At 42.5% G+C, this 27,032-nt stretch overlaps 1 protein-coding gene across 9 annotated transcripts in view; it reads right to left on the reverse strand.

Annotated features, from left to right (window-relative positions):
* Window positions 1–27,032, reverse strand: part of tenm1 (teneurin transmembrane protein 1) — a 1,688,122-nt gene that overhangs the window by 672,560 nt on the left and 988,530 nt on the right. The window contains exon 1 of one of the 9 annotated variants that reach the window (XM_068047390.1): window positions 18,042–18,081. The exons of the other annotated variants lie outside the window; for them this stretch is intronic. Coding sequence (XP_067903491.1) covers window positions 18,042–18,066 — 25 coding nt within the window. The 5' untranslated portion in view covers window positions 18,067–18,081. Of the gene's footprint in view, window positions 1–18,041; window positions 18,082–27,032 lie in introns of those variants that run through there. 9 annotated transcript variants of the gene reach the window in all.

A 27,032-nucleotide genomic window follows, 5' to 3' on the forward strand; every position in this document is an offset into this window, starting at 1 on the left:
TCTAATAATTTCCCGACCACTGACCTAAGGCTCACCAGCCTATAATTTCCTGGATTATCCTTGCTACCCTTCTTAAACAAAGGAACAACATTGCCTATTCTCCAGTCCTCTGGGACCTCACCTGTAGCCAGTGAGGATGCAAAGATTTCTGTCAAGGCCCCAGCAATTTCTTCCCTTGTCTCCCTTAGTATTCTGGCGTAGATCCCATCGGGCCCTGGGGACTTATCTACCTTAATGCTTTGCAAGACACCCAACACCTCCTCATTTTTGATAATGAGATGACTGAGACTATCTACACTCCCTTCCCTAGGCTCATCATCCACAAAGTCCTCCTCTTTGGTGAATACTGATGCATAGTACTCATTTAGTACCTCGCGCATTTCCTTTGGCTCCACACATAGATTCCCTTCTCTGTCCTTGAGTGAGCCAACCCTTTCCCTAGTTACCCTCTTGCTCTTTATATATGTATAAAAAGCCTTGGGATTATCCTTAATCCTGTTTGCCAATGACTTTTCATGACACCTTTTTGCCCTCCTGACTCCTTACTTAAGTTCCTTCCTACTGTCTTTATATTCCTCAAAGGATTCGTCTATTCCTAGCCTTCCAGCCTTAATGAATGCTTCCTTTTTCTTTTTGACTAGGCTCACAATATCCCGCGTTATCCAAGGTTCCCGAAACTTGCCAAACATATCCTTCTTCCTCACAGCAACATGCTGGATTCTAATCAACTGACATTTGAAAGACTCCCACATGTCAGATGTTGAATTACCCTCAAACAGCCGTCCCCAATCTAAATTGTTAGTTCCTGCCTAATATTGTTATAATTAGCCTTCCCCCAATTTAGCACCTTCACCCGAGGACTACTCTTATCCTTATCCACAAGTACCTTAAAACTTATGGAATTGTGGTCACTGTTCCCGAAATGCGCCCCTACTGAAACTTCGACCACCTGGCCGGGCTCATTCCCCAATAACAGGTCCAGTACAGCCCCATCCCTAGTTGGACTATCTACATATTGTTTCAAGAAGCCCTCCTGGATGCTCCTTACAAATTCTGCCCCATCCAAGCCCCTAGCACTAAGTGAGTCCCAGTCAATATAGGGGAAGTTAAAATCACCCACCACTACAACCCTGTTACCTTTACATCTTTCCAAAATCTGTCTACATTTCTGCTCCTCTACCTCCCGCTGGCTGTTGGGAGGCCTGTAAAAAATCCCCAACGTCGTGACTGCACCCTTCCTATTCCTGAGCTCCACCCACATTGCCTCGCTGCACGACCTCTCTGATGTGTCCTCCGCAGTACAGCTGTGATATTCTCCTTAACAAGTAATGCAACTCTCCCACCCCTTTTACATCCCCCTCTAGTAGCGCCTATCTGTTCCCCTGACTGTAGAATCCCCTATTACTATTGCTCTTCCTCTCTTTCCCCCTTCCTGTGCAGACAGGCTGCTTGTGGTGCCAGAAGCTTGGCTCTGTCCGCACTCCCTGGAGGAACCAGCCTCATCAGCCTCCAAAATGGAATACCGATTTGCAAGCGGGACCCCAGGGGACTCCTGAACTACCTGCCTGTTTCTCTTGGACTGCCTGGTGGTCACCCATTCCCTTTCTTCCTCAAGTCCCTTCAGCTGCGGTGTGACCACCTGTCTAAACGTGCTATCCACGATGCTCTCAGACTCGCGGATGCTCCACGGTGTTTCCAGCCACCGTTCCAGCTCTGAAACCTGAGCTTCCAGGAGTTGCAGCTGGACACACTTCCTGCACACATACTGGTCCCGGAGACCGGAAATGCTCCCGGATTCCCACATGCAGCAAGAGTAGCAAACCACGGCTTTAGGCTCTCCTGCCATGACTAAACCCTTTAAATTTAAAACTTTAGAAGACAGTTGATTTTTTTTTTATTATAACAAAGTCTTGCTAAAATAATGACTTACAATTCAATCCAGTTTGAAAAATACCCACCAGGACTTACTCACCAGTCAGCTGTGCTCTTTGGAAACTCTCAGCTCCCCTCACGCTCTTTGAGGACAGTAGGAAGTGAAAGGAGCTCTTCGCTCCCTCCTCACCGAACTCCCTCAGTCACAAAACTCCCACTTTAGCACTCTAATGCAGCCCCAAGTCAGCACTCCAGTGCAAACGAAGTCAGCACTGTAAGATGGCCCACTTTTATACTGTCTGACTCTAGCCCCTGAAAACTGGTTTAACCCAGTTATTTAATTAACAATATGGAGCTGCAAGCACAGCCTGAGTGAACTCTGTTTAAAGCTGGTCTAAAACTCACCTTTTCCAACCCTTTGTGACTCCTTGCTGGACATTTATATGTCAGCTTTGGCTTAGCTGGTAGGACTCTTGTTTCTGAGTTACAAAGTTCTGCGTTCAAGTTCCACTCCAAGGCTTAAGAATAAAAATCAAGGCTGACACATATTTGAAACATATGATATTCCAAAGGGGCTTGGCAGGGTAGATACTGAGAGATTGCTTCTGCTGGTCGGTGAATCTAAAACATGGGGGCACGTTTCAGGATAAGGGGCCAATCATTTAGGACTGAGATGAGGAGAAATTACTTCACTCAAAGGGTTGTGAATCTTTGGAATTCTCTACCCAGAGGGTTGTGGATACTCCATCGTTGAATACATCTAAGGCTGGGATAGACAGATTTTTGGTCTCTCAGAGAATCAAGGGCGGGCGGGAAAGTGGAGTTGAATCTTAAGATCAGCCATGATCATTTTGAATGGCAGAACAGGCCTGATAGGAGCAAAAGTAGACCATATGGCCTATTTCTTGTGACACTCCAGTGCAGTACTGTGGGAGTACTGCACTGTTGGAGATGCCACCTTTCAGATGAGACTTTGAACCGAGGCCCTATCTGCTTGCTCAGGTGGATGTAAAAGATCCTATGGCACTATTTTGAAGAAGAGCAGGAGGTTATCCTTGGTATCCTGTCCAATATTTATCCCTAAATAAAGTCACAAAAAACAGATTATCTGGTCATTATCATATTGCTGGTTGTGGGAGCTTGTGTACAAATTGGTTGCCATATTTCCTCCATTACAACAGTGACTAGGCCTCAAAAGTACTTAATTAGCTGTCAAGCACTTTGAGACATCGCATTGCTGTGAAAAGGGCTTTATAAATGCAAGTTGTCTTTTTTTTTATTCTTCCAGTTCCTGAAATCAAGTGGCCATTATGAAGTAATGTGTGAACTAGCAGGCTACTTATTAGTAAAATACAGCTGGGCCCAATAATGTTTTCAAGCAATGTCTGCACATGTGCACATTCAAACAGACTGCATTGAAAAGTAATTCGGAGCTGGCATACTGATATCCCCTCGATAACCTCATTGACAGCAATTGCAGCACTACTACCACCACCCCAATTGAGATCAAATAACTCTGTACAAGACCGGGATCAGACCTGGGACCTTCCTGTTTGCTGTGACTTAACTATTCTGTGTACAACATTGCTGACAACATTGCTGAACAATGGGAGATAAAGCACTGCAATGCCCCGTTGGATAGCCTTACATGTGAAGTAAAGATCTGCAAAGGAAACCCGACTGAACCCGAATGCCAGACCCGGAACTGCGACCCAACCCGACCCGAACCCGACACATGTCGTCGGGTCCCATTGGGGTCGGGTCGGTAGCAGGCCTTCACCCATGTACTGATGTACAGGCATTCACCCATGTACTGATGTACATGACTGGTGAACAAGATAGAAATAGTGTGCATCAGTCCATGCAGTATATTCTGTTCTTTTTACAAAAAAAATAGTGATGTTCAATTCAAATTGGTTGTCTCTTCATTTTTCTGATGTAGAAAATTGCTAAACCCAATGAACACCCTGATATAACAATCTTTCCTCTTAATCCTAAGGGGTTTTGTTATAGTGACATTCGGCTGTATGTACTGCCATTAATGGATCAGACAAGCAGGATGTATTTGGAAAAGGTCATCATTATACATTTCAAAGCTGAAAGGATTTTTGCTAGCAGTACCCTTCAAAAATCAAACAGCCAGAAAGAAGTGTGATTTATTTTAATATTTTCCTGTTAACTCTAAAAATATATTTTTGTTTAACCATAGTGTAGATGCCTGTTATGATTGAAGTCTTTAAAATGATGGAATGGATTCTGTTTGAGTGATAGGTTATTTCAGCGAGAAAGGAAGAAAAGGAGTTGGGGGCATAAGGACAATCGAATATAAAACAGAATTAATTCCTTTAAACTAGCCTTAATAATACAATCAACACTGATTGCCTTTTTAGTTTATATGACTTAGTATATACAGGTACCACTTCTGTAATAGAACCGACAGTACGCTGATAACGCACTAGTGCTCACTCTGAAGAAGAAATACAATGGATAATTGATGTGCTCACCAAAGCCTACGACAACATGGGACTTGCCTTGAACACCAGGAAGACCAAAGTCCTCTACCAGCCCGCACCATATGTATCAAATCCAATGCCTTCAATTGAGATTCATGGTGAAGTGCTGGAAAATGTCCCTCACCTCCCATATATTGGAAGCACCTCCCATATATTGGAAGCTATCTGTCCCAAAAAGCTAATCTGGATTCAGAGGTACACCACTGAATCGAATGTGCTAGCTCAGCCTTTGGTAAATTATGTACTCGAGTTTTCGAGAATCGTGATATCAGACACAACACTAAACTCAAAGTCTATCGGGCAGTGGTTCTCCCCACGCTTTTCTACGGGGCTGAAGCTTGGACAACTTATAGCTGCCATATCAAGGCCCTAGAACAACATCATCAATGTTGTCTTAGAAGGATCTTGTGAATCAAAAGGGAGGACAAAAGAACAAACATGAGCATCCTCCAAGACACAGACTTGCCAAGTATACAGGCCATGATAATCTCACATCAGTTGAGATGGATGGGACATGGTGTCAGAATGCCTTGCTCAAGACTTCCCAAACAGGTGCTCTACTCAGAGCTAAGCCAGGAAGCCTGTTCACACAAGGGCCAAAGGAAACATTTCACAGAACATCTCAAAGCCTCCATGAAGGTCTACTCTATTCATGGGAAGCAGATGCCCAATTGCGATCAAGTGTGATTCATCATCAAAAATGGTGTCAAGACATTCCAATCAACAAGAGCAGCCAATGAGAGAGAATGTGGAGAGGGACAGAAAGAGAAGGCAGCTGCTCGAGCCAACAATTTGCCACCAGCTCCAACAACCGATGTCTTCACTGTGGGACAGCCTGCAAGGCTAATATAGGGCTCATCAGCCAGCTGTGAACCCACAGTCAACATCTCACTTCCACCCAATCATCCGCAAAGTATCATCCTCGACACGAGGGATTGTCAACGATGCTGATGATAATGACAGGTGCCTTTACAAAACAGGCCATCCAAGAGTTCACATCAGAACTTTGAAGGAAATTTTTATAGCTGCTGGGAGATAGGAAAAAGGTGTGTGGTATGTGTTTTTATAGCTGAAAAGGTCTTTCAGTTTTCAAATAGAATAATTGCTTCATCCATGGGCTCGACCATAATGTCTTCAGGGTGCAGTGAAGTTGTATTTGAATTTACAAAGATATTCCTCCATCCAGACAATAAACTTTTCCATCTGCACAGTATTCAACAATAAATACAAATCACACCTGACACGGGAGCTGTAGTGGGTGCCCCCCTCAGGAGGGGATAAAATTCCATTGGGGTCCCATGTATGTCAGAAAATACGCACAGTGCTCCACTCACCGGCATCCAAGTACCAGTTAACTTGTAATAGGAGAGAGTTGACTCTCCTATGAGCATTCTGCTGGCATTAACAATACTAAGTTCTCAGCAGTTCTTTTAAACTTGGCTTTGCTTTAAGGTTATTTTTATGCTGTTGCAGGTGTGAAGCCAAAATAGAGTGAGACTACCTCCTGAAGTTAATTTCACACCTGAATTACATGACACAGTTTACATTTACTTATTTTTATCTGATCAATTTTTCACTTCTCTCTTCCTCTTCTAAAGGTTTCAACTGTTCGCTGAGGTGCAGTTCCCTCCACATTCAAACAGTCTGTCAACGTTCAATGTCAAAGCTCATGCATGGCCATGATTTATGTGTGTGCCTTGAATTGAGTGTCAGCAAGCAATTCAAATGAGGAGGACTGTAAGGAAAACTCTGGTATTGTCTTCACAAGATCCAAAAGTTACTGGATAGTGATCAAGAATGGGAATGCAGGCTGCAATAAGGCCAGTTATAACCACTTGTTCTTCACAGCCACTGACTGATCAACTGATTGAGCAAAATATGTACACTGCAAATACTGCAAAAGTTGAAGATCCAAATTGGGAACTTCCTGGTCTGAATGGCTCAGTCAAGCTCACCAAACCATTGAAGAACTATATCACCCTTTCTGGAATCAAAATGTCTTTTTCAGGAAACATTTAATGGGTAACAAAACCTCCAGATGATTCCCAAAGGACCACAATTATCTGAATTCATTCGTACCAAACTACAAAATAAAATGCAGTAAAAGCTCTCAGAAAGATTGCTAGGCTGCTGTTTGTCTGATATTTTTTCTGTATTTTGCAGGACCAAGCACTAAGAACTGTACAGTGAGGATTTTAGGGTGTTGCAACAATTATTACAGATTACTGATGTTGCCATGGCTATGCTCCATTAAATACTTGAAATCAGTACTATATGTACTTTGCTTTATTTTTGAGAACCTAATAAAAACAATTCTGGAGAGTTCTTGAGTGGCTAAGTGAAAAGCTCTCAGTCTTAATTTGACTAAGATGTCCTGTTGCTAGGTTTGTTGAATAGAAGCACATTAATGAACTCATGCCTTGTGTCACAGTTTATCAGCAGGGGTGTGATTTTCTGATTCTCCATCAAAAAGGTCTTTTACCCCATTTTCTTTCCTTGCTCTCCTGACGATGGCAACCCTTGCCAGGGAATGGTTCCAAAGCCATTAATCATCCTCCTACAACTCGCTCAAATGGCCATTCTTTATAGACCATGGGTGTTTAACAGGCACGAAGGGCATCACAACCAAACACCATCCACTCTCACTTAATATCCACATATGTAAATTTTCCAGTTTTTGGTCAAGACCAAGAAACTGGATTGCTTTAATTCCCCTATTTAGCAAAGTGCAGTCATTAGCAGGTTTCTCCTGATATCAATTGCCAGTGTAATTGAGAACTGTTGGTAAAACAATTGCCAAATGGACGAAAAGGAATCAACAAACTTGGACCATCAAATGCCTCCTGGTGACAGGTTCCAGAATTACATTGAGGTCAAATGAGTGTTTATTTAGTTGTGAGTTGTATAGGGGACTGTTGATGAGGGGTAAGGAATAATTAAAAACAGTGGAGAAGGAGGGGGAAATTTCAAACAGATTTTTTTAGGTGCCCTATAGAAATATTGTATGATCTTTTGCAGTAATATTTAAGGCTTTTTAAAAATTTCAGTGAACATTTTGACAACTTTGCAGCATTTGCAGTGTACAGATTTTGATTTGTAAATTGTATACACACATTGCCCGCTGACTGAATCAAAGTAGCCAAACATCTAGAAAAGTTAAAACAAACTTTAACCCAACTTATTGACTCTCTTTGACTCAAGTTATTTCAATGTAACAAAATTTTAAAGAAAAGCACTGAATATTTCAAAATAAATGAATAATTAATAGACACTGATGTCAAATAATACGTAATTTATCTAGCATAATCAGAAAAATAGTTTGACTACAGTTCGGCACAATCCAGAGCCAGTCATTTGAATGGGTACGTAATAGAATGATAGTGTTTAGGAAAACTCTTGATCTTATCAGTGCAGTCATTGGGATTTATCAAGTGAAAGGTTGAAAAAAATCAGAAGAGAAAATCAAAATAAAAACAGAAAGTGCTGGAAATACTCAGCAGGTCAGGCAGCATCTGTGGAGAGAGAAGCAGAGTTAATCAGGTCTGTGACCTTTCATTATTATTTCAGATTTCCAGCATCTGCTGTATTTAGCTTTTATTTTAGAGGAGAAAGTCATCCTGGATCCAATTTATCAGCCCTGCAAACACACTCACATTCAGTGAGTTTGTGACCTCCTGAATCATAATAGCATTCCTGCATGGGCAATGATAATAATTATAGTGAATTCTAATAGGTAGTTCCTATTACTGCTATAAATGGGAGGACAGCTTCACCTTTTCATGGTTTTGTTCCAATCTCTACAACCTCTTTGAATCCAGTGTACCATCATTCATCCTTCCCTCTTCTGATTTTGGCTCGCTTTGCATCCACCTCTCAGTTGTAGTATCTTAGATGTCTTAACCCCACGTGCTGGCAGTATTCTCTCTAAAGCCTTCCACCTATTTATCTTTCTCTGCTCCTTTGAAAGCTTTTTCAAAACCTATCCATGATCACCATGCCTTTGGTCAACTGCACTCTCACATCACTGGCCATGCTTCCTCACTCTTCAGTTTGAAGTTTCTCTGACCTGTTCTATGTCTCCATCCCCATTCCACTTCTGAATTTTTCTTCCCATTTCACTTTTCAGTTATTTTCCAGATGTCATTGCTTAAAACTGTCCCCTCTTCTTTTGCTGTTTCTAGGTTCTTCAAATCCTTCAAGCTCTTCCACCCGCTTAATGACAAATCAAAGCCCCACTCCCCACCTTTACCCTTGATCAAAATAACCACTCCTATTCAGTCACACTTTCACAGCAGCAGGGAACTGTGTGTGGTGAGGGTGTCCCAGCATCATTAGCAAAAATTAATGATCCTTATCCCTTGCACTATGGATGTTGAGTTAGCCATGCCACCCTGTTATCACTCCATGTTTTCCTATGATAATATGATTAAGGAAGGGCAATGTTAGTGATAAAACATGTGAGAAGAGTTTGAAGGAGAGTGCAGGATTCAGACATGGAGATAATAATCAGACACCAAACTGGTCACTATCAAAATGTCAAAAAACAGCTGTTTCTTTGGAGTAGCTGACAATTGTTGACACATACAAAGGAGAATATATTTCTAGAAAGGGTAGACTGTCACAAATCTTTCTTATCTGTTATCTGATTTTTATATCATAAATATCAAAAGATGACTCTGTGGTGGGTACTTTCCTTTGTGTTTTATGTTGAGAGATCATGAAAGTGTCAACACATTGCTAAGTTGTTTCTTCCAAATATTTAGAAATTGACGTGACTTCTATTATGCACCTGATTTGGTCATATAATGAAAATCCTGCTGCATAAAAAAACAAATAAAAAAAAAGTATGTAATAGTTAGACTTTGCCTTGCTCCCACAATGAATGTTGCCACCAGTGTTTACAGGAGCAACAAAAAGGCCACAAACCTACGACCTTCTTCCAAGGTTATATGATGAGATGGACAAGGAATTTCTTTCAGCCCATCTTAAGCTCATCCATCCAGAAAGAATCCCACTATAACATCCATTTTCAATGATTCCCAGAGGCTCATTTCAGATATGAATCACTCTCTGTAGGCTAAGATGCAGGCAGTTCTCCTGGTATCCTGAATAACATTTCTACCTCAACCAACACAACAAAAACCAGATCATCTGTTCATTCATATCCTGTTTTTGGAGGGATTGTTTTTGCAAATGGTTGCTGTGTTTAGTAGCATAGCAACAGTTTCAGGCAACAGATGACCTTTTTGGTCCATCCAGACTGCCCATTCACAGCAGTCCCTTGGTGAATTTCTAATAACCCTAAGTCCCCATTTTTTGACAAGAACCTGCATAACAGTCACTATATTCAAAAGTAATCCATTGATTAGAATACACTTTCAGGCATTCTGAGAACCTAATAGAACTTGCATTTATGTCATGACTATTATTATGTGAAAAATAATTTGCTGATATAATTTCTAGATTGCCTTTCACTAGTCTTAACCTATACCTGATATCCCACTTTGTCACAGATTAGCTTGATGTAATGTTACAATTTTATTTTTCAATACCATTTACTGTTTTATATATTGCTATGACGTTTCATTCTGGTCACCTCCTTTCAAAACTGAAAAGCATGTTGTACTCCAGAAAGCTTGTTGTTGAAGGATTATGTTGGAGCCAGTCTTTACTCAGTATTGCATTTATTTTACAAAGTAAAAAGATTCTAAACATAAGAACATAGGAGCAGGAGTAGGCCATTCAGCCTGTCAAAGGGTGGCACAGTGGCGCAGTGGTTAGCACCACAGCCTCACAGCTCCAGGGACCCGGGTTCAATTCTGGGTACTGTCTGTGTGGAGTTTGCAAGTTCTCCCTGTGTCTGCGTGGGTTTCCTCCGGGTGCTCCGGTTTCCTCCCACCGCCAAAGACTTGCAGGTGATAGGTAAATTGGCTGTTATAAATTGCCCCTAGTGTAGGTAGGTGGTAGGGCATATGGGATTACTGTCGGGTTAGTATAAATGGGTGGTTGTTGGTCGGCACAGACTAGGTGGGCCGAAGGGCCTGTTTCAGTGCTGTATCTCTAAATAAATAAAAATAAAAAATAAATAAATTCGATCATGCCTGATCATCTACCTCAATGCCACTTTCTCGCGCTATCCCTTGATGTCATTAGTATCCAGATATCTATCGATTTGTGTCTTGAGTATGCTCAATGAATGATCTTCCACAGCCCTCTGGGGTAGAGAATTACAAAGATTCACCACCCTCTTGAGTGAAGAAATTCCTCCTCATCTCAGTTTTAAATGGCCTTATTCTGAGACTATGTCCCCTGGTTCTGGACTCACCAGACAGGGGAAACAGCCTATGGACATACAAAATTCTTACAGGGCGTGACAGAGTGTAAGTTTCAATGAGATCACCTCTCATTCTTTGAAACAGGCCCAGTTTCCTCAATCTCTCCTCACAAGACAATCCCACCAGCCCAGGGATTAGTCTGGTGAACCTCCTTTGTACTCCCTCTGTGGCAGTATATCCTTCATTAGATGAGGAGACCAAAACTGTACACAATACTCCAGGTGTGGTCGCATCAAGGCTCCATACAATTACCGCAAGACTTCTTTACTCCTATATTCAAATTTGATTGCAGTGTAGGCCAACATACCATTTGCCTGCTTAATTGCTTGCTGCACCTGCATGCCAGCTTTTAGTGACTCATGAACAAGGATACCCAGCTCTCTTTGGACATCAACACTTCCCAATCTCTCACCATTTAAGAAATACTCTGCCTTTCTGTTTTTTCTACCAAAGTAGATAACTTCACACTTATTCACATTATATTCCATCTGCCAAGTTCTTGCCCATTCACTTAGCCTGTCCAAGTCCCTTTGAAGCCTTGTTGCATCCTCACAACTTACATTCCCACCTCTAAAATAAAAACAAAATACTGCAGATGCTGGAAATTTGAAATAAAAACAAAACGTGCTACAAAGTTATAAGCGGCATGGACAGAGTGGATAGTCAGAAGCTTTTTCCCAAGGTGGAAGAGTCAGTTACTAGGGGACATAGGTTTAAGGTGAGAGGGGCAAAGTTCAGAGGGGATGTGCGAGGCAAGTTCTTTACACAGAGGGTGGTGAGTGCCTGGAACTTGTTGCCGGGGGAGGTGGTGGAAGCAGGTACCATAGAGACGTTTAAGAGGCATCTTGACAAATACATGAATAGGATGGGAATAGAGGGATTCGGACCCCGGAAGTGCCGAAGGTTTTAGTTTAGGCAGGCATCAAGATCGGCGCAGGCTTGGAGGGCCGAATGGCCTGTTCCTGTGCTGTACTGTCCTTTGTTCTTTCTTTTGTTCTTTGTTGAAATACTCAGCAGGTCTGGCAGCATCTGTTTCAGGTCAGTAACCTTTCATCAGAACTGGGAAAGGTTAGAAATGTAATAGGTTTTAAGCAAATAAAGTGGGGGTGGGGCAAAAGAGAACAAAAGGGAAAGTGTTGATAGGACAGACGGTCACAGAGAATAACTGGCAAGGGGATCATGGGGTAAAGACAAAGTGTGTGTTAATGGTGTGGTGAAAGACAAAGCGTTAGTGCAATGCGGGTGTTAAATGACAGAATAATGAAAGCCCTAGCCAAAAGCACAAACATGAAAAAAGACAGTGGGCAGGCACATGGTAAAAAAAATTGAATGATGAAACAGACAAATAAAATGAAATAAAAATAAAAGTGGTCACTCAATCTGCATTTGGTCATGCTGACAGGGGAGGGGAAATGTGCATTTGGTAGTGGCATCACGCTGGACGTGGCAGAAATGGCGGAGGATGATACTTTGGATATGGAGGCTGGTGGGGTGGAAAGTGAGGACAAGGGGAACCCTGTTGCGGTTCTGGGAAGGAGGGGAAGGGGTGAAGGCAGAGGTGCGGAAAATGGGCCAGACACGGTTGAGGGCCCTGTCAACCACAGTGGGGGGGAATCCTCGATTAAGGAGAAAGGAAGACATATCAGAAGCGCTGTTATGGAAGGTTGCATCATCAGAGCAGATTCGTCGGAGACGGAGACCTTATGGAATGGAGTCCTTACAGGAGGCAGGGTGTGAGGAAGTGTAGTCGAGGTAGCCGTGGGAGTCAGTGGGCTTATAATGAATATTAGTAGACAGCCTATCCCCAGAGATGGAGACAGAGAAGTTGAGGAAGGGAAGGGAAGTGTCGGAGAGGGACCATGTAAAGGTGAGAGGCCCACATCTCTGTCATGGGCTTGTTGCAGTGTTCCAGTGAACATAAACACGGCACAGTGGCACAGTGGTTAGCACCACAGCCTCACAGCTCCAGCAACCCGGGTTCAATTCTGGGTACTGCCTGTGTGGAGTTTGCAAGTTCTCCCTGTGTCTGTGTGGGTTTCCTCCGGGTGCTCCGGTTTCCTCCCACATGCCAAAGACTTGCAGGTTGATAGGTTAATTGGCCATTATAAATTGCCCCTAGTATAGGTAGGTAGTAGGGAAATAAAGGGACAGGTGAGGATGTGGTAGGAATATGGGATTAGTGTAGGATTAGTATAAATGAGTGGTTGATGATCGGCGCAGAAGGGCCTGTTTCAGTGCTGTATCTCTAAACTAAACTAAACACAAGCTTGAGGAACAGCACCTCGTTTACTGATTAGACACGCTACAGACTACCGGACTGAACATTGAGTTCAATAATTACAAAGCACGACTGGTGCCCCATTTTTATTTTTAGTTTTACTTATTTTTTTATTTCATTTTATTTTAGACTGTTTCATCATTCAATTTTTTTTTACCATGTGCCTGCCCACTGTCTTTTTTCATGCTTGTGCTTTTGGCTAGAGCTTTTATTATTCTGTCATTTAACACCCTCTTTGCATTAACGCTTTGTCTTTCACCACACCATTAACACACTCTTTGTCTTTGCCCCTCTTTCCGATCAACATCTTCCCTTTTGTTCTCTTTTACCCCACCCCCACTTTATTTGCCTAAAACCTATTACATTTCTAACCTTTTCCAGTTCTGATGAAAGGTTATTGACCTGAAATATTCACTTTGCTTCTCTCTCCACAGATGTTGCCAGGCCTGCTGAGTATTTCCGGCACTTTTTGTTTTTATTGCATTTCCACCTCGTTTTGTGTTAACAGCAAATTCGGAAATATTACATTTGGTCCCCACATCCAAATCATTTATATAGACTGTGAACTGCTGTGGCCCCAGCATTGATCCTTGTGGAACCCCACTAGTAACAGCCTGCCATCCCCATCCATTTATTCCTACTCTCTGTTTTCTGTCTGTTAACCAATTCTTAATCAATACCAGTATATTACTCCCAATCTTATGAGCTCTAATTTTGTTTACTAACCTCCTGTGTGGGAACTTATTAAAAGCCTTCTGAAAATCCAAATACACCACATCCACTGCTTCTCCTTTATCTATGCTACAAGTAACATACTCAAAAAACTCCAACAGGTTTGCCAAACATGATTTCCCTTTCATAACTCCATGTTGACTCTGCCCAGTCACATCATTATTTTCTAAGTGTCTAGTTATCACATCCTTTATAATAGATTCTAACATTTTCCCTACTACTGACGTCAGACTAACAGGTCTGTAATTCCCCTTTTTTATTTCTCCCTCTCCCTTCTTAAATAGTGGGGTTATAAACACGCAGCTCCTCACTCAAACCTTCACCCAGTTTCAGTAAGTGTCTCCTTTTTTATACTCAAGCAAGATGCTAATTTACACCCTCCATCGCATATGTTTAAACGCAATTAACAAAGCACACATTTCTCTTGTCTTACCCCATAACTCAAGTGTCCTTACATTAGGGATCAATCTCACAGCTTTTCTCTATTGTTTTCAGGCCTGAAATGCATCCTTTGTCTCTCAGCGTCAAAATTGAACATGCATTCTGGCCAGAGCACTGCTGTTGTGTGATACAACATCCTATGACTTGATAAGCAAGGGGGCGGAAGATTATCGGGGATAGGCAGAAATGTGGAGCAATCAGTTCAGCCATGAACGTATTGAATGATGGAGCAGGCTCAAAGGGCTGAGTGGCCTACTCCTGCTCCTAATTTGTATGTTCATATGTCCGTATGTAGTTCCAATTTGTTGATTGCTGTTCTGCAGTGACAGGTTAAGCACCAAGGCAAATAATACCTCTAAATTCCCTTCTATCTCATCAACAACATTCATAGAATATGTACATTGCTCGTTTTTCTTCCACTGTGGAATACTTCATTTGTCAGCAGTACATTTCATTTGCCTTTGACACACATAGAAACATAGAAAATAGGAGCAGGAGTAGGCCATTTGGCCCTTCGAGCCTGCTCCGCCATTCATTATGATCATGGCTGATCATCCAACTCAGTAGCCTGTTCCCGCTTTCGTCCCATACTCTTTGATCCATTTAGACCCAAGAGCTATATCTAACTTCTTTTTGAAAACATACAATGTTTTGGCCTCAACTGCTTTCTGTGGTAGAGAATTCCAGAGGCTCACCAGTCTCTGGGTGAAGAAATTTCTCCTCATCTCAGTCCTGAAAGGTTTACCCCGTATCCTTAGACTATGACCCCTGGTTCTGGACTCCCCCACCATCGGGAACATCCTTCCTGCATCTACCCTGTCAAGTCCTGTCAGAATTTTATAGGTTTCTATGAGATCCCCCCTCATTCTTCTGAACTCCAGTGAATATAATCCTAAACGACTCAATCTCTCCTCATTCGTCAGTCCTGCCATCCCAGGAATCAGTCTGGTAAACCTTCACTGCACTCCCTCTACAGCAAGAACATCCTTCCTCAGATAAGGAGACCAAAACTGCACACAATATTCCAGGTGCCCTGTATAATTGCAGCAAGACATCCCTGCTTCTGTACTCGAACCCTCTTGCTACGAAGGCCAACACACCATTTGCCTTTTTTACTGCCTGTTGCACCTGCATGCTTACCTTCAGTGACTTGTGTATGAGGACTCCCAGGTCTCGCTGCATATTCCCCTCTCTCAGTTAATAGCCATTCAGATAATAATCTGCCTTCCTGTTTTTGCTACCAAAGTGGATAACCTCACATTTATCCAAATGATACTGCATCTGCCATGCATTTGCCCACTCACTCAACTTGTCCAAATCACCCTGAAGCCTCTCTGCATCCTCCTCACAACTCACCCTCCCACCCACTTTTGTGTCATCTGCAAATTTGGAGATATTACATTTAGTTCTCGCATCTAAATCATTAATGTATATTGTGAATAGATGGGGTCCTAGCACCGATCCCTGTGGTACCCCACTAGTCACTGCCTGCCATTCGTAAAAAGACCCATTTATCCCTACTCTTGGTTTCCTATCCGCCAACCAATTTTCTATCCATCACAATACACTACCCCAATCCCATGCACTTTAATTTTACATGCTAATCTCTTATGTGGGACTTTGTCGAAGGTCTTCTGAAAGTCCAAATAAACCACATCCACTGGCTCCCCCTCATCAACTCTACTGAATACATCCTTGAAGAATTCTAGTAGATTTGTCAAGCATGATTTCCCTTTTGTAAATCCATGCTGAGTTTGTCCGATTCTACCACTGTTCTCCAAGTGCTCTGCTATAAAATCTTTGATGATGGACTCTAGAATTATCCCCACTACCGACGTCAGGCCGACTGGTCTATAATACCCTGCTTTATCTCTACCTCCCTTTTTAAATACTGGGGTTACATTAGCTACCCTCCAATCTATAGGAACTGTTCCAGAGTCTATAGAATCTTGGAAGATGACCACCAATGCATCCATTATTTCTAGGGCCACGTCCTTAAGTACTCTGGGATGCATACCATCAGGCCTTGGGGATTTATCGGCCTTCAATCCCATCAATTTCCCCAACACCATTTCTCTATTAATACTGATTTCTTTCAGTTCCTCCCTCTTACTAAGCTCTGTGTTCCCCAACATTTCTGGTATGATATTTGTGTCCTCCTTTGTGAAGACAGAACCAAAGTATGCATTTAGTTGGTCAGCCATTTCTTTATTCCCCATAATAAACTCCCCTGTTTCTGACTGTAAGGGAACTACATTTGGCTTCACCAATCTTTTTCATGACTGTTTTGCTCATATTCCAAATGAAATTGAAATTGAGTAACATTGTGAAAGTATTGCTAGAAAGTTTGCTACTTATGCTTTCCTTTGCTTTGAATGGGACAGCCTTCACCTCAATTAACACACATTTTGCCACCATTGGAAATATCACCCCAATCCTTTCTATTTTATCATGAAATTTTTTTACCCACTTCCCCCAAAAATGTCACAGTTAATCCATTTCTCCCATCTTCCCGTGAAAATACCTTGAAAATACAGCAAAGCTTACTAAAAATTATTGTCTCAGCCTGCAATTTCAAATACCTGCTGTTTGGGTATTTGGAATTGAAATAGAGAAATCCATGTGCTTAGGTATGTTTGATCATGGTGGTACTATTTCACAGATGTGTTGCAATCTCTGTAGTCCAATGATATTAGGTTGTAAAAAAAGTTAATCATTGCTCATTGCTCCATGCTTTCTAGCCTTCCCTGTACAGCAGCATAAATGACCGAGAATCCAAAAGAAAATTAAGTCCGCAAGGCTGTTATGAGCAGAGACTGAGAGAAGCGCCTGCCAAGCTCTAGTTGGTTTCATCTGAGTGTCAGTACAATTTAATTCCAACATTGATCAGCTGGCTTTATTTGTTTCTGTGCCCAAACCACATGCATCATTGAAAAAGTATTGCTCCAACAAGAGCTGCAGCACATGCCAATTAAGCAATTTTGGAACAAGAAAGAGTATCTTGAAACAATGAAAAATGCTGTCCAAGAAGGTATAGAGAGCAAAATACTGCAGTTACTGGAAATCTCAAATTAAAACAGAAAATGTAGGAAATACTCAGCAGGTCTGGCAGCATCTGTGGAGAGCGAAACAGAGTTATTGGCTGCAATTTTACATTGAGGCGGTGGCCCCCGCTAAAACGTCAGGGGAGAACCCATCTCCACTGGGTCTGGAAGCCACACAGCAACTTTGCATGGCCCAGGCCCTTAATTGGCCTCAGTCAGGACTTCTGCCCCTCTGAGGCAGGAAGACCTACCTCCAAGAGCTGCCAGCCAGTCACAGGGCCGGCAGCTCCTCGGTCCCAGCAATGTCACCAGAGTCTAGGGCAGGGGGTTTAGCTTTAGCGAGGGTGGCCATGCTGCTGGTGGGGCCCTCCACGAGGCACAGGGTGCCTGATCAAAGGCCCCACCCAGTCCATAAGGAGGCCGCCGGTTTTTACTGGTCGGCCTCCTCAGGTGCTGAAGTGCCGGGAAGAGGCCGTTAAGTGGTAATTAATTGGCCACTTAAGGGCCTCAATTGGCCTGGAGTGGGCAGGACGTTTGCCACCTCCCCCACCGCTGGTAAAATAACAGCGGGGCGGGTAGGTGACAGGAATGTCACCCCCACCTCCCACTTGATGTTATGCCTCTCTCTTGCCTCCCAGCCTGTTCTCTGGAGTCGAGTGATGGGGTGGGAGGGGTGGCTGGGGGAGGGATGTAAAATTTTGGCCAATGTTTCAGGCCAATGACCTGAAACACTAACTGTTTCAATCTCCACAGATGCTGCAAAGTCTAGAGACACAAGGATAACCTAACCCATCCAACAAGAAACTGACAGGATTGTGCGCCTTACCTGATTTTACTTTCCATTGCATCATGGGTAGCAAATCTGATCCTGCCAGTTTGTTGCAGTTAAAATTCCGCCTACTATTCTCTTGGATTTTTGTTGCTTTTCCTATAGGTTGAGAAGAGATGCATTTGCATAAGACTTTATCATATCACTCAGGAACAATTCAAAGCACTTCACACGCAATGAATTACTTTGAAGGGACTGTTGTTATGGATGCAAATGCAATAGCTCTTATGCATCCAGTAAAATCCCACTGACCATAAATGTGGTAAGTAATGAATTAATCTGTTTATCAGCGGCATTGATGGAGGGATGAGTATTGGTCAAGGCACTGGGACAACTCTCTTGTCTTCTTCAAATTGTGTCATGGGATCTTTAATGTTCTCTTGAACCACTGGTAGATAGGGCATTGATTCAATACCTCATCAGAAAAAGACATCTGCAATAGTACAACATTCCCTAATGCTCCAATGGAATGCCACAGAAGCAAAGAAAGAGAACATTATCCAAGTTACTATGGATTCTGCTTCCATCACTCTTACTGGTAGGGCATCCAATATCCCAGGAAGCTGCTGCAGGGAAAATACATTCCCCTACCCTTTCCTTCAATATTTTACTGATGATCTTAAATTTATGTCCTCTACTTACTGACTCACCAATCATGGAAATCACTTTTCCCAATTTACTTTCACAAAACTTTTCATAATTTTCAACCATTCTTTGTTCCAATATATAAAGAGCACCAGCTCCTCAAAGCAATTTTGTCAGTCTGGTCACAGTGAAACATGTTGGGATTAACTGAGGACTTAAAACATGTAATACAAATGCAAATTGCTTATTTCTTCTTTACCCAAAGCTTCAATTACAATGGAATGCCTGAGAATGGAAGGAATCATTGGGATGAAAGATTCAAATGCCTGGCAGCAATGGCCACTACAGTGAGACAGTCTGCCCATGTGTAAAATCAGTGTTGCAAATTGGCCATCCATTACAGAAACTACCTGATTTTTATTACTATTGACATCATCAATGCTCATCTGCAACAGCAGTTTTATGTCTGGCTGACAAGTTGGAAGTTAAACCCAGTATCCGAACAATTAATATGCTAGGGGCTGAATTTTCTCAGCCCTTTGGAGACAGGCTGGGAGGTGGGGAAAGGCATTGGGAGGGGAGCCCGATGTTTTTCCACCACCATGACACATTACTAGCAGTGGGAACCTTGGCAGCATAACCACCCAATTGAACCACTTAAGGGCCCAATTAAGGGCATTTCCTGCCCCCACTGGCATTTTGCCCATGTTGGGAGGGCACATCACCGTGTGGTGAGACTGCCAGATAAACCCTGGCGGCCTCCCAGCAGATTCCTGGGGTTGGGGGGCAGGGCCCTCCTTGGTGAACGCCCAATGACCTACGGAGGGGTCCCCGGCCACAATGGCTACCCCTGCGCCTAAGTGGCTGCTACTGGAATGGAAAGATAGAAAAACAGAAACAGGAGTGGGCCATTCGGCCCTTCAAGCCTGCTCCGCCATTCAATACGATCATGGCTGATCATACAAACTCAGTAACCTGTTCCCGCTTTCTCCTCATATCCCTTGATCCCATTAGCCCTAAGAACTATATCTAACTCTTTCTTGAATATATTTAATGATTTGGCCTCAACTGCTTTCTGTGGTAGAGAATTCCACAGGTTCACCACTCTCTGGGTGAAGAAACCTCTCCTCATCTTGGTCCTAAATGACTTACCCCTTATCCTGAGACTGTGACCCCTGGTTCTGGACTCCTCCGCCATCTGAAACATCCTTCCTGCATCTAGTCTGTCCAGTCCTGTTAGAATTTTGTAGGTTTCTTTGAGGTCCCCTCTCATTCTTCTAAACTCTAGCAAATACAAGCCTAATCGACCCAATCTCTCTTCATACGTCAATCTTGCCATCCCAGGAATCAGTCTGGTGAATCTTCGCTGCACTTCCTCCATGGCAAGAACATCCTTCCTCAGATAAGGAGACCAAAACTGCACACAATATGCCAGATGTAGTCTCACCAAGGCCTTGTATAATTTCAGCAAGATATCCTTGCTCCTGTACTGAATCCTCTCGCTATGAAGGCCAACATACCACTTGCCTTCTTAATTGCCTGCATGCTTACTTTCAGCCACTGGTGCACAAGGACACCCAGGTCTCGCTGCACCTCCCTCTTTCATAATCTATCGCCATTCAGATAATAATCTGCCTTTCTGTTTTTGCCACCAAAGTGGATAACCTCACATTTATCCACATTATATTGCATCTGCCATGTATTTGTCCATTCACTCAACCTGTCCAAATCACACTGGAGCTTCTTTGCATCCTCCTGACAGCTCACACTCCCACCCAGCTTTGTGTCATCTCCAAACTTGGATATATTACATTTAATTCCCTCATCTATATCATTAATATATATTGTGAATAGCTGGGGTCCTAGCTCTGATTCCTGCGGTACCCCACTATTCACTGCCTGCCACTCGGAAAAAGACCTGTTTATTCCTACTCTGTTTCCTGTCTGCCAACCAGTTCTCTATTCATGTCAGTACCTTACCCCCAATCCCATGTGCTTTAATTTTGCACACTAATCTCTTATGTGGGACCTTATTGAAAGTCTTCTGAAAGTCCAAACACACCACATCCACTGGTTCTCCCTTATCTATTCTACTAGTTACATCCTCGAAAAAATCCAGTAGATTTGTCAAGCATGATTTCCCTTTCGTAAATCCATGTTGACTTTGTCTGATCCTGTCATTGTTTTCCAAGTACTCTGCTATTACATCTTTTATAATGGACTCCAGCATTTTACCCACTACTGATGTCAGGCTAACCGGTCTATAATTCCCTGTTTTCTCTCTACCACCTTTTTTAAATAGTGGGGTTACATTAGCTACCCTCCAATCCGTTGGAACTGTTCCAGAGTCGATAGAATAACATCCCACCCGACCCCCGATCACTGGGCCTGCCTGCCTGGCCGCACCACGGCATTGAGGTGCCCTCTCCTTACTGCTGCAGCCTCAGCAGAGGCCACCACGAGCAGTGGCATTGCCAAGACCGCTGAGCTGTCGGCCCTCTGATTGAAGCAAAAATCTCCATTTGTATAGATTGATTTGGAAAGGAGAAACAGCAGTTAATGAGAAGATGACTGTAACAAAATATAGTCACTGTATGCAAAGAACAAGAGTTGGAGATTCTGTCGTCATTTTGTCCCAAAGTGGGAACAATGTATTTTATATAGTTTTCAAGATAGGACTATAAACCCTCCAAGCAACATTACAACACATTACATGTTCAAGATGGGATTATAAATGATCCAGGGTACTGGACCCTAGGAGTATAGGTCTCGTTCAGCAAAGAAAACAGCCTGAATATCATCACATTTTCTGCAGTCAGCTTTTCGATGAGACTGATGAAACTGATTGGAGGGTAGGTAATGTAACCCCACTATTCAAAAGGCAGTGGAAGCAGAGTCTTTGAATATTTTGAAGGCAAAGGTAGATAGATTTTTGATTAGCAAGGAAGTTGAAATAGGCTCGAGGGCTGAGTGGCCTACTCCTGCTCCTAATTCGCATGTTCATATGTATCAATTACCTCAGCATTCAACTAAAGTGAACATGCATTTTAACCAAACAGGCCTACTATTTGAGGAAGGAAAATTGAATAACTAAATTGCATACAATGATGATAATACATAACTCCAACTAAGAGAGAAAAGAAGTATAGTTTGGAATAAGTACCATAAATCTGGAAGCTTCATTTTACTAGTGCTTTTGTCATAGATATAGGAATGGCCGAGGTAGCTGAAAAGAAAACAAAGGTATAAAAGATGTCTGCAGGAGGGTTACAGGGAGTTCAGCAATGTCCAGTTGTCACTCTGTTGTCACATCACAATTAGCTTTGTCTAATCTGCTGTTAGCAAAGCAAGCATTGGATTTGCTGTTTTGTTTCAAGTTGATTTCAGTTTTCTGTCAAAGTTATCAGTTTATCTCCAACCTGAAGGTGACCTGAAAAGGCTATTTTGGATTAATCCCATGTGCTTTAATATTAGGAAGAACACAGACATTGGCAGCCTAGATTAAACCCAGAAAATTAATTCAAAAATGTGGATTTATCAGACACCATCATCTCTGCTGTCATAAAATATTAAAAATTAATTGTGTAATATTATTGAGCTGTGACTGCTTGGCTATCTTTTTCATCCATGCCCATGTTTTTTTTAAGCCTATTTTAATTTTCATGTGGGAGGATTGAAAATATACAGACCAAAATAATGTGATTACACTCAAGCAATTTTCATCTGCATGATTGGAAAGAAAAGCTGCAATTCCAATATGATTGAAAGTGCTCTTGCAGTGCTGTGCAGGAAAGAAAAGTGTTTTTCAAATAGTCAAAGGGGACATGAGGAAAGAAAGAACTTGCTATTACATAGTGTCCGTAGTGTCTTTCACAACCTCAGGACATCCCAAAGCTCTTCACTTCCAATTAAATACTTTTGAAACATAGATCGGGATTTTATCCAGGTGCCGGTGGTCTCGGCCTCCGGCAAAAGCACTGCCGAGAACCCCGTGTCGCCCCTTCTGTGGGAGGCCCGCTGAATCAAGTGTCAATTAGGCACTTAACTGGACAGCGGCGGGCCTTCCAGGGGACCCCAGTGATGGAGGTCCCGCCCACTGAGAGTTGCTGGCCAATCAGAGGCTGGCAGCACTTTAACTGAGCAGTGCCACAACGGAGGCCGTGGCTGCTACTGGTGAAGCACCCACCTGAGGTCTAGGGGTGGTGTGGACTAAGGCCACATGTAGATCAGGGCGGGAGGGGGCTCATGAGGTGGGGGTCATGGGAGAGGTGGGCATTGGGGGTTGGCAGCGAGGGCAGGGGGTGGCTTTCAGCGGGCCCGCTCTTCCCAATGCTAGGTCCCTCATTCAGGCACTAAGTGCCTTTTAACAAGGGACCGGACCCCCACCCTCACCCCTGGAGCCAGCAAGCAACCCACACAGTTCTTCTTGCCATGCTCCCCATACTGCCACAGGCCCGCCCGCAGCTTGGTTAATTGCGACAAGATGAGGCCCTTAATTCGGCACTAATTTCCCACTTAAAAGCCTCAACTGGCAACAGAGCAGGAAGGCCATTCACAGGTCTTCCCAACTCGGACTTATTTTCAGCAGAGGTGGGAACGTTCTACCCTGCCACCATCCCATCCAATTACATACTCCTCCCGCCTCCAAACCGGCCATGGGGGAGAGCTTAATATTTCCCCCATAATCAAAGTTGCAATATAGGGAAACACGACAGCCAATTTGCACACTACAAGGTCTGACAAACAGCAATGAGATAAATGAGCAGATATGTTTTTTTGTGATGTTGGTTGAGGGACTGTTTTGGCCAGGGCACCAGGAGAACTTTCTTGCTATTCTTTAAATCGAGCCACGAAAAAGTAGACAGGGCCTCGATTTAATTTCTCATTCAAAAGATATAACCTCCAGCAGTGCAACACTCTTTCAATGCAGCATTGATTATGCCCTGGAGAGGCTTGAACCCATGGCTTTCTGACTCAGAGGCGACAATGAGTTAAGCTGGTATCTGACATTTGTTTGCAAACAAAATTTTAAAAAGATTGCAATGCCAACGCCCACTGTGTCCATAAATAGTAGATACATGTTGATATTGCACATGATAGTTGTCCACTGAGAGGACCTGATTCAACCTAATTGAATAACACAAGGTTACCAGCACATTGTGATACAGAACCTGCTAATTGGATGAATACTGCTGTCAACAGGACACTGACTTTTTTTTTTGTAAAGGTTGATGCAAACTGCATGACGTGAAGGTCGGAATAACTCGTGTGATGTGCTGGTCATGTAATTTCCCACCATTCTTTTCCACCAGGAAGCAGGAGTGCTGGGATGATAACGCAAGAAAGGAGTTCTTTGGATGTTGGGCTAGAGTAACTTATGAAGACCCTTCACACATCTGTCTGTCCATTTCAAATAGCTTAATAACAATTGCCTAGTTAAAAAAGGATTAATCTAGTGTTGGTACAATGCTAATGCAGCCCAAGTTATTCAACGGGTCTAAGAGACCCAAGTGACAATATAAATAAGAAATATTGTGCATTGTATATTATCTAGTGCTTGTAACTCATATATTTTATGCCATACATTTTCAGTGTCTGTTATCAAGTCAAGAGCAGATCAAGTTTACATACTTAGAGCATTCCCAAATGAGGAAAATACAACACTGTAAATCACATGGTGAGTATCAAGTTTATTTGATCTTAATCTTTATTGAACATTAAATTCCATTTCTTTCTGTCTAAATAAAAATAGATAGCTGCAGTAGGTATAAGTACATATTACAGTGTCAGACGGTCTATCAAACTGGTCCTAAGAGATGGATACCAGGTGGTTAACATATTTTCTATAATAAAGTACTACAATCAAGGAACATCTCAAACTCCTGAGTGAGCACTACCGCACAGGAAATGATGTGTCATCTGATCCATGAAGGTCTTCTTCATGAATGAAAGAATAATAAGCAGCGGGATCGACCTCCTACACTACAGTCAATATTTGTTCAGATTGGCCTTCTGGCAACTGCTGCATAAGTTTGTCCATTAACTCTTTCAACTAATAAACTTGCATTTATGTCTGAGTAATCAACACACTAGGTGGCACCAACCTTATTGTAGTCCTTTTTTAAATAAAAATGTTATTCCCAGTTGATATTCTGCATAATAAATTTATCCTAAATAGATGGAATCCAACAGGAATTTGAACAAAAAATTATGAAGAAAAAATAATGGTTATGAATGTGCTTTGAATAATGATATAAACTATAAGTGGAGCACAAGTGGCTATCACTATTATCCTAATTCAGACAGCACACACCATGAAAGATCTGAATTTTATGATATAAATAAAATTTCACATTTTCCTATGGAGATTTTGCATTTGACCCTTTATATTTATAAAACAGGTTTGTACAAGGAAGACTCTTGGCTCATTTCATTTTATTCAATCAGAATACCATCCCAACTGTTACCCCAATAACTTTTTTTTAATATTCATCTGATCAAGCAGACAGCACCTTACTTTGCCATCTCTTCTGCAGGATTGCACCTCCAATAATGTAGCAGAACCCACCGCATCTGAATCAATAATAATTCCACAGGTGCCAGCAACTGTCCAGTACCAGTTAAGTGGCATTTTACATATACTAAGCAGATAGTTAGTATTCACAAACTGATTAACTGCAGAAAGCATCAGTCAAGCCCAATTTTGTCTCATCCGATATCCACAGATACTTTGGCATAGAAATGGGTGCAAACTGGGTGCAGGGAACAACCCCTGCACCAGACAGGTCGGCTGATCTGCAGACATTTTCTTCATGTCCACAGGCAGCTCTCCAGCAAAGAAAATGTGAATTGCAAGTAGGTCTTGGGATGCATTCAGGAGGAAGGGAGGAGACAGGAAGAGGGACAGAGACAGCAACCGGAAGACAGAGAGAGGCAATGACTGACCCATGTTTTAATGTAATCTATGCACCTATGTTTTAAATGATTTTATTTGCATTTATTGAAATTGTGAAGACAAATGTACAATCCTTTTTTTAAATTTGTCATCGAATGCACTCTGAGATTTCAAAAATGCTGGATATCTGACTTTATGACTTTTCAATATTAATTATTGAAAATGGCCTTGTTTAAACATCTAAAGATGCTTAAATAGAATTTATTACATTTCAATTATTATTGAGAAATCAGGCAGTCTGTGTGATCAATTAAGCAGTACTAATAACCTAGGACTAATTTAAGAAATAGTCTTCTGCTCGAATTTAATGTACCATACAGGATACATATTTGGTGCGATAATAAAAGCAAAATACTGTGGATGCTGGAAATGTGAAATAAAAACAAGAAATGCTGGAACCACTCAGCAGGTCTGGCAGCATCTGTGGAAAGAGAAGCAGAGTTAACGTTTCGGGTCAGTGACCCTTCTTCGGAACTGACAAATATTAGAAATGTCACAGGTTATAAGCAAATGAGGTGGGGGTGGGGCAAGAGATAACAAAGGAGGAGGTGTAGATTGGACAAGGCCACATAGCTGACCAAAAGGTCATGGAGCAAAGGCAAACAATATGTCAATGGTGTGTTGAAAGACAAAGCATTAATACAGATAAGGTGTTAACGGACTGAATATTGAACAGCAGCAAGTGCAAACATGAAAAAAACAGTGGGTAAGCAAACTGAACAAACTAAGATGAAATGAAATAAATGCAAAAAAAAAGATTGTAAAAAATGTAAAGAAGAAAAAAAACCTAAAAATTAAAGTAAAATGGGGGGCTGTCATGCTCTGAAATTATTGAACTCAATGTTCATTCCGGCAGGCTGTAGTGTGCCTAATCGGTAGATGAGATGCTGTTCCTTGAGCGTGCGTTGATGTTCACTGGAACACTACAGCAATCCCAGGACAGATAATATCCATTATAAGCCCACCGACTCCCACAGCTACTTCGACTACACTTCTTCACACCCTACCTCCTATATGGACTCCATTCCATTCTCCCAGTTACTCCGTCTCCGACACATCTGCTCTGACAGTGCTTCTGATATGACCTTTTTCCTCAACTGAGGATTCCCCCCCACTGTTGTTGACAGGGCCCTCAACCGTGTCTGGCCCATTTCCTGCACCTCTGCCCTCAACCCTTCTCCTCCCTCCCAGAACCGTGACAAGGTTCCCCTTGTCCTCACTTTCCACCCCATCAGCCTCCATATCCAAAGGATCATTCTCTGCCATTTCCGCCACCTACAGCGTGATGCCACTATCAAACACATCTTCCCCTCCCTTCCCGTCAGCATTCCGAAGGGATCGTTCCCTCCGCGACACCCTGGTCCACTCCTCCATTATCCCCACCACCTCGTCCCCGTCCCATAGCACCTTCCCCTGCAATCGCAGGAGGTGTAATACCTGCCCATTTA

The sequence above is a fragment of the Heterodontus francisci genome, chromosome 15, assembly GCF_036365525.1.
Source record: "Heterodontus francisci isolate sHetFra1 chromosome 15, sHetFra1.hap1, whole genome shotgun sequence".
Taxonomy (NCBI): Eukaryota; Metazoa; Chordata; class Chondrichthyes; order Heterodontiformes; family Heterodontidae; genus Heterodontus; species Heterodontus francisci.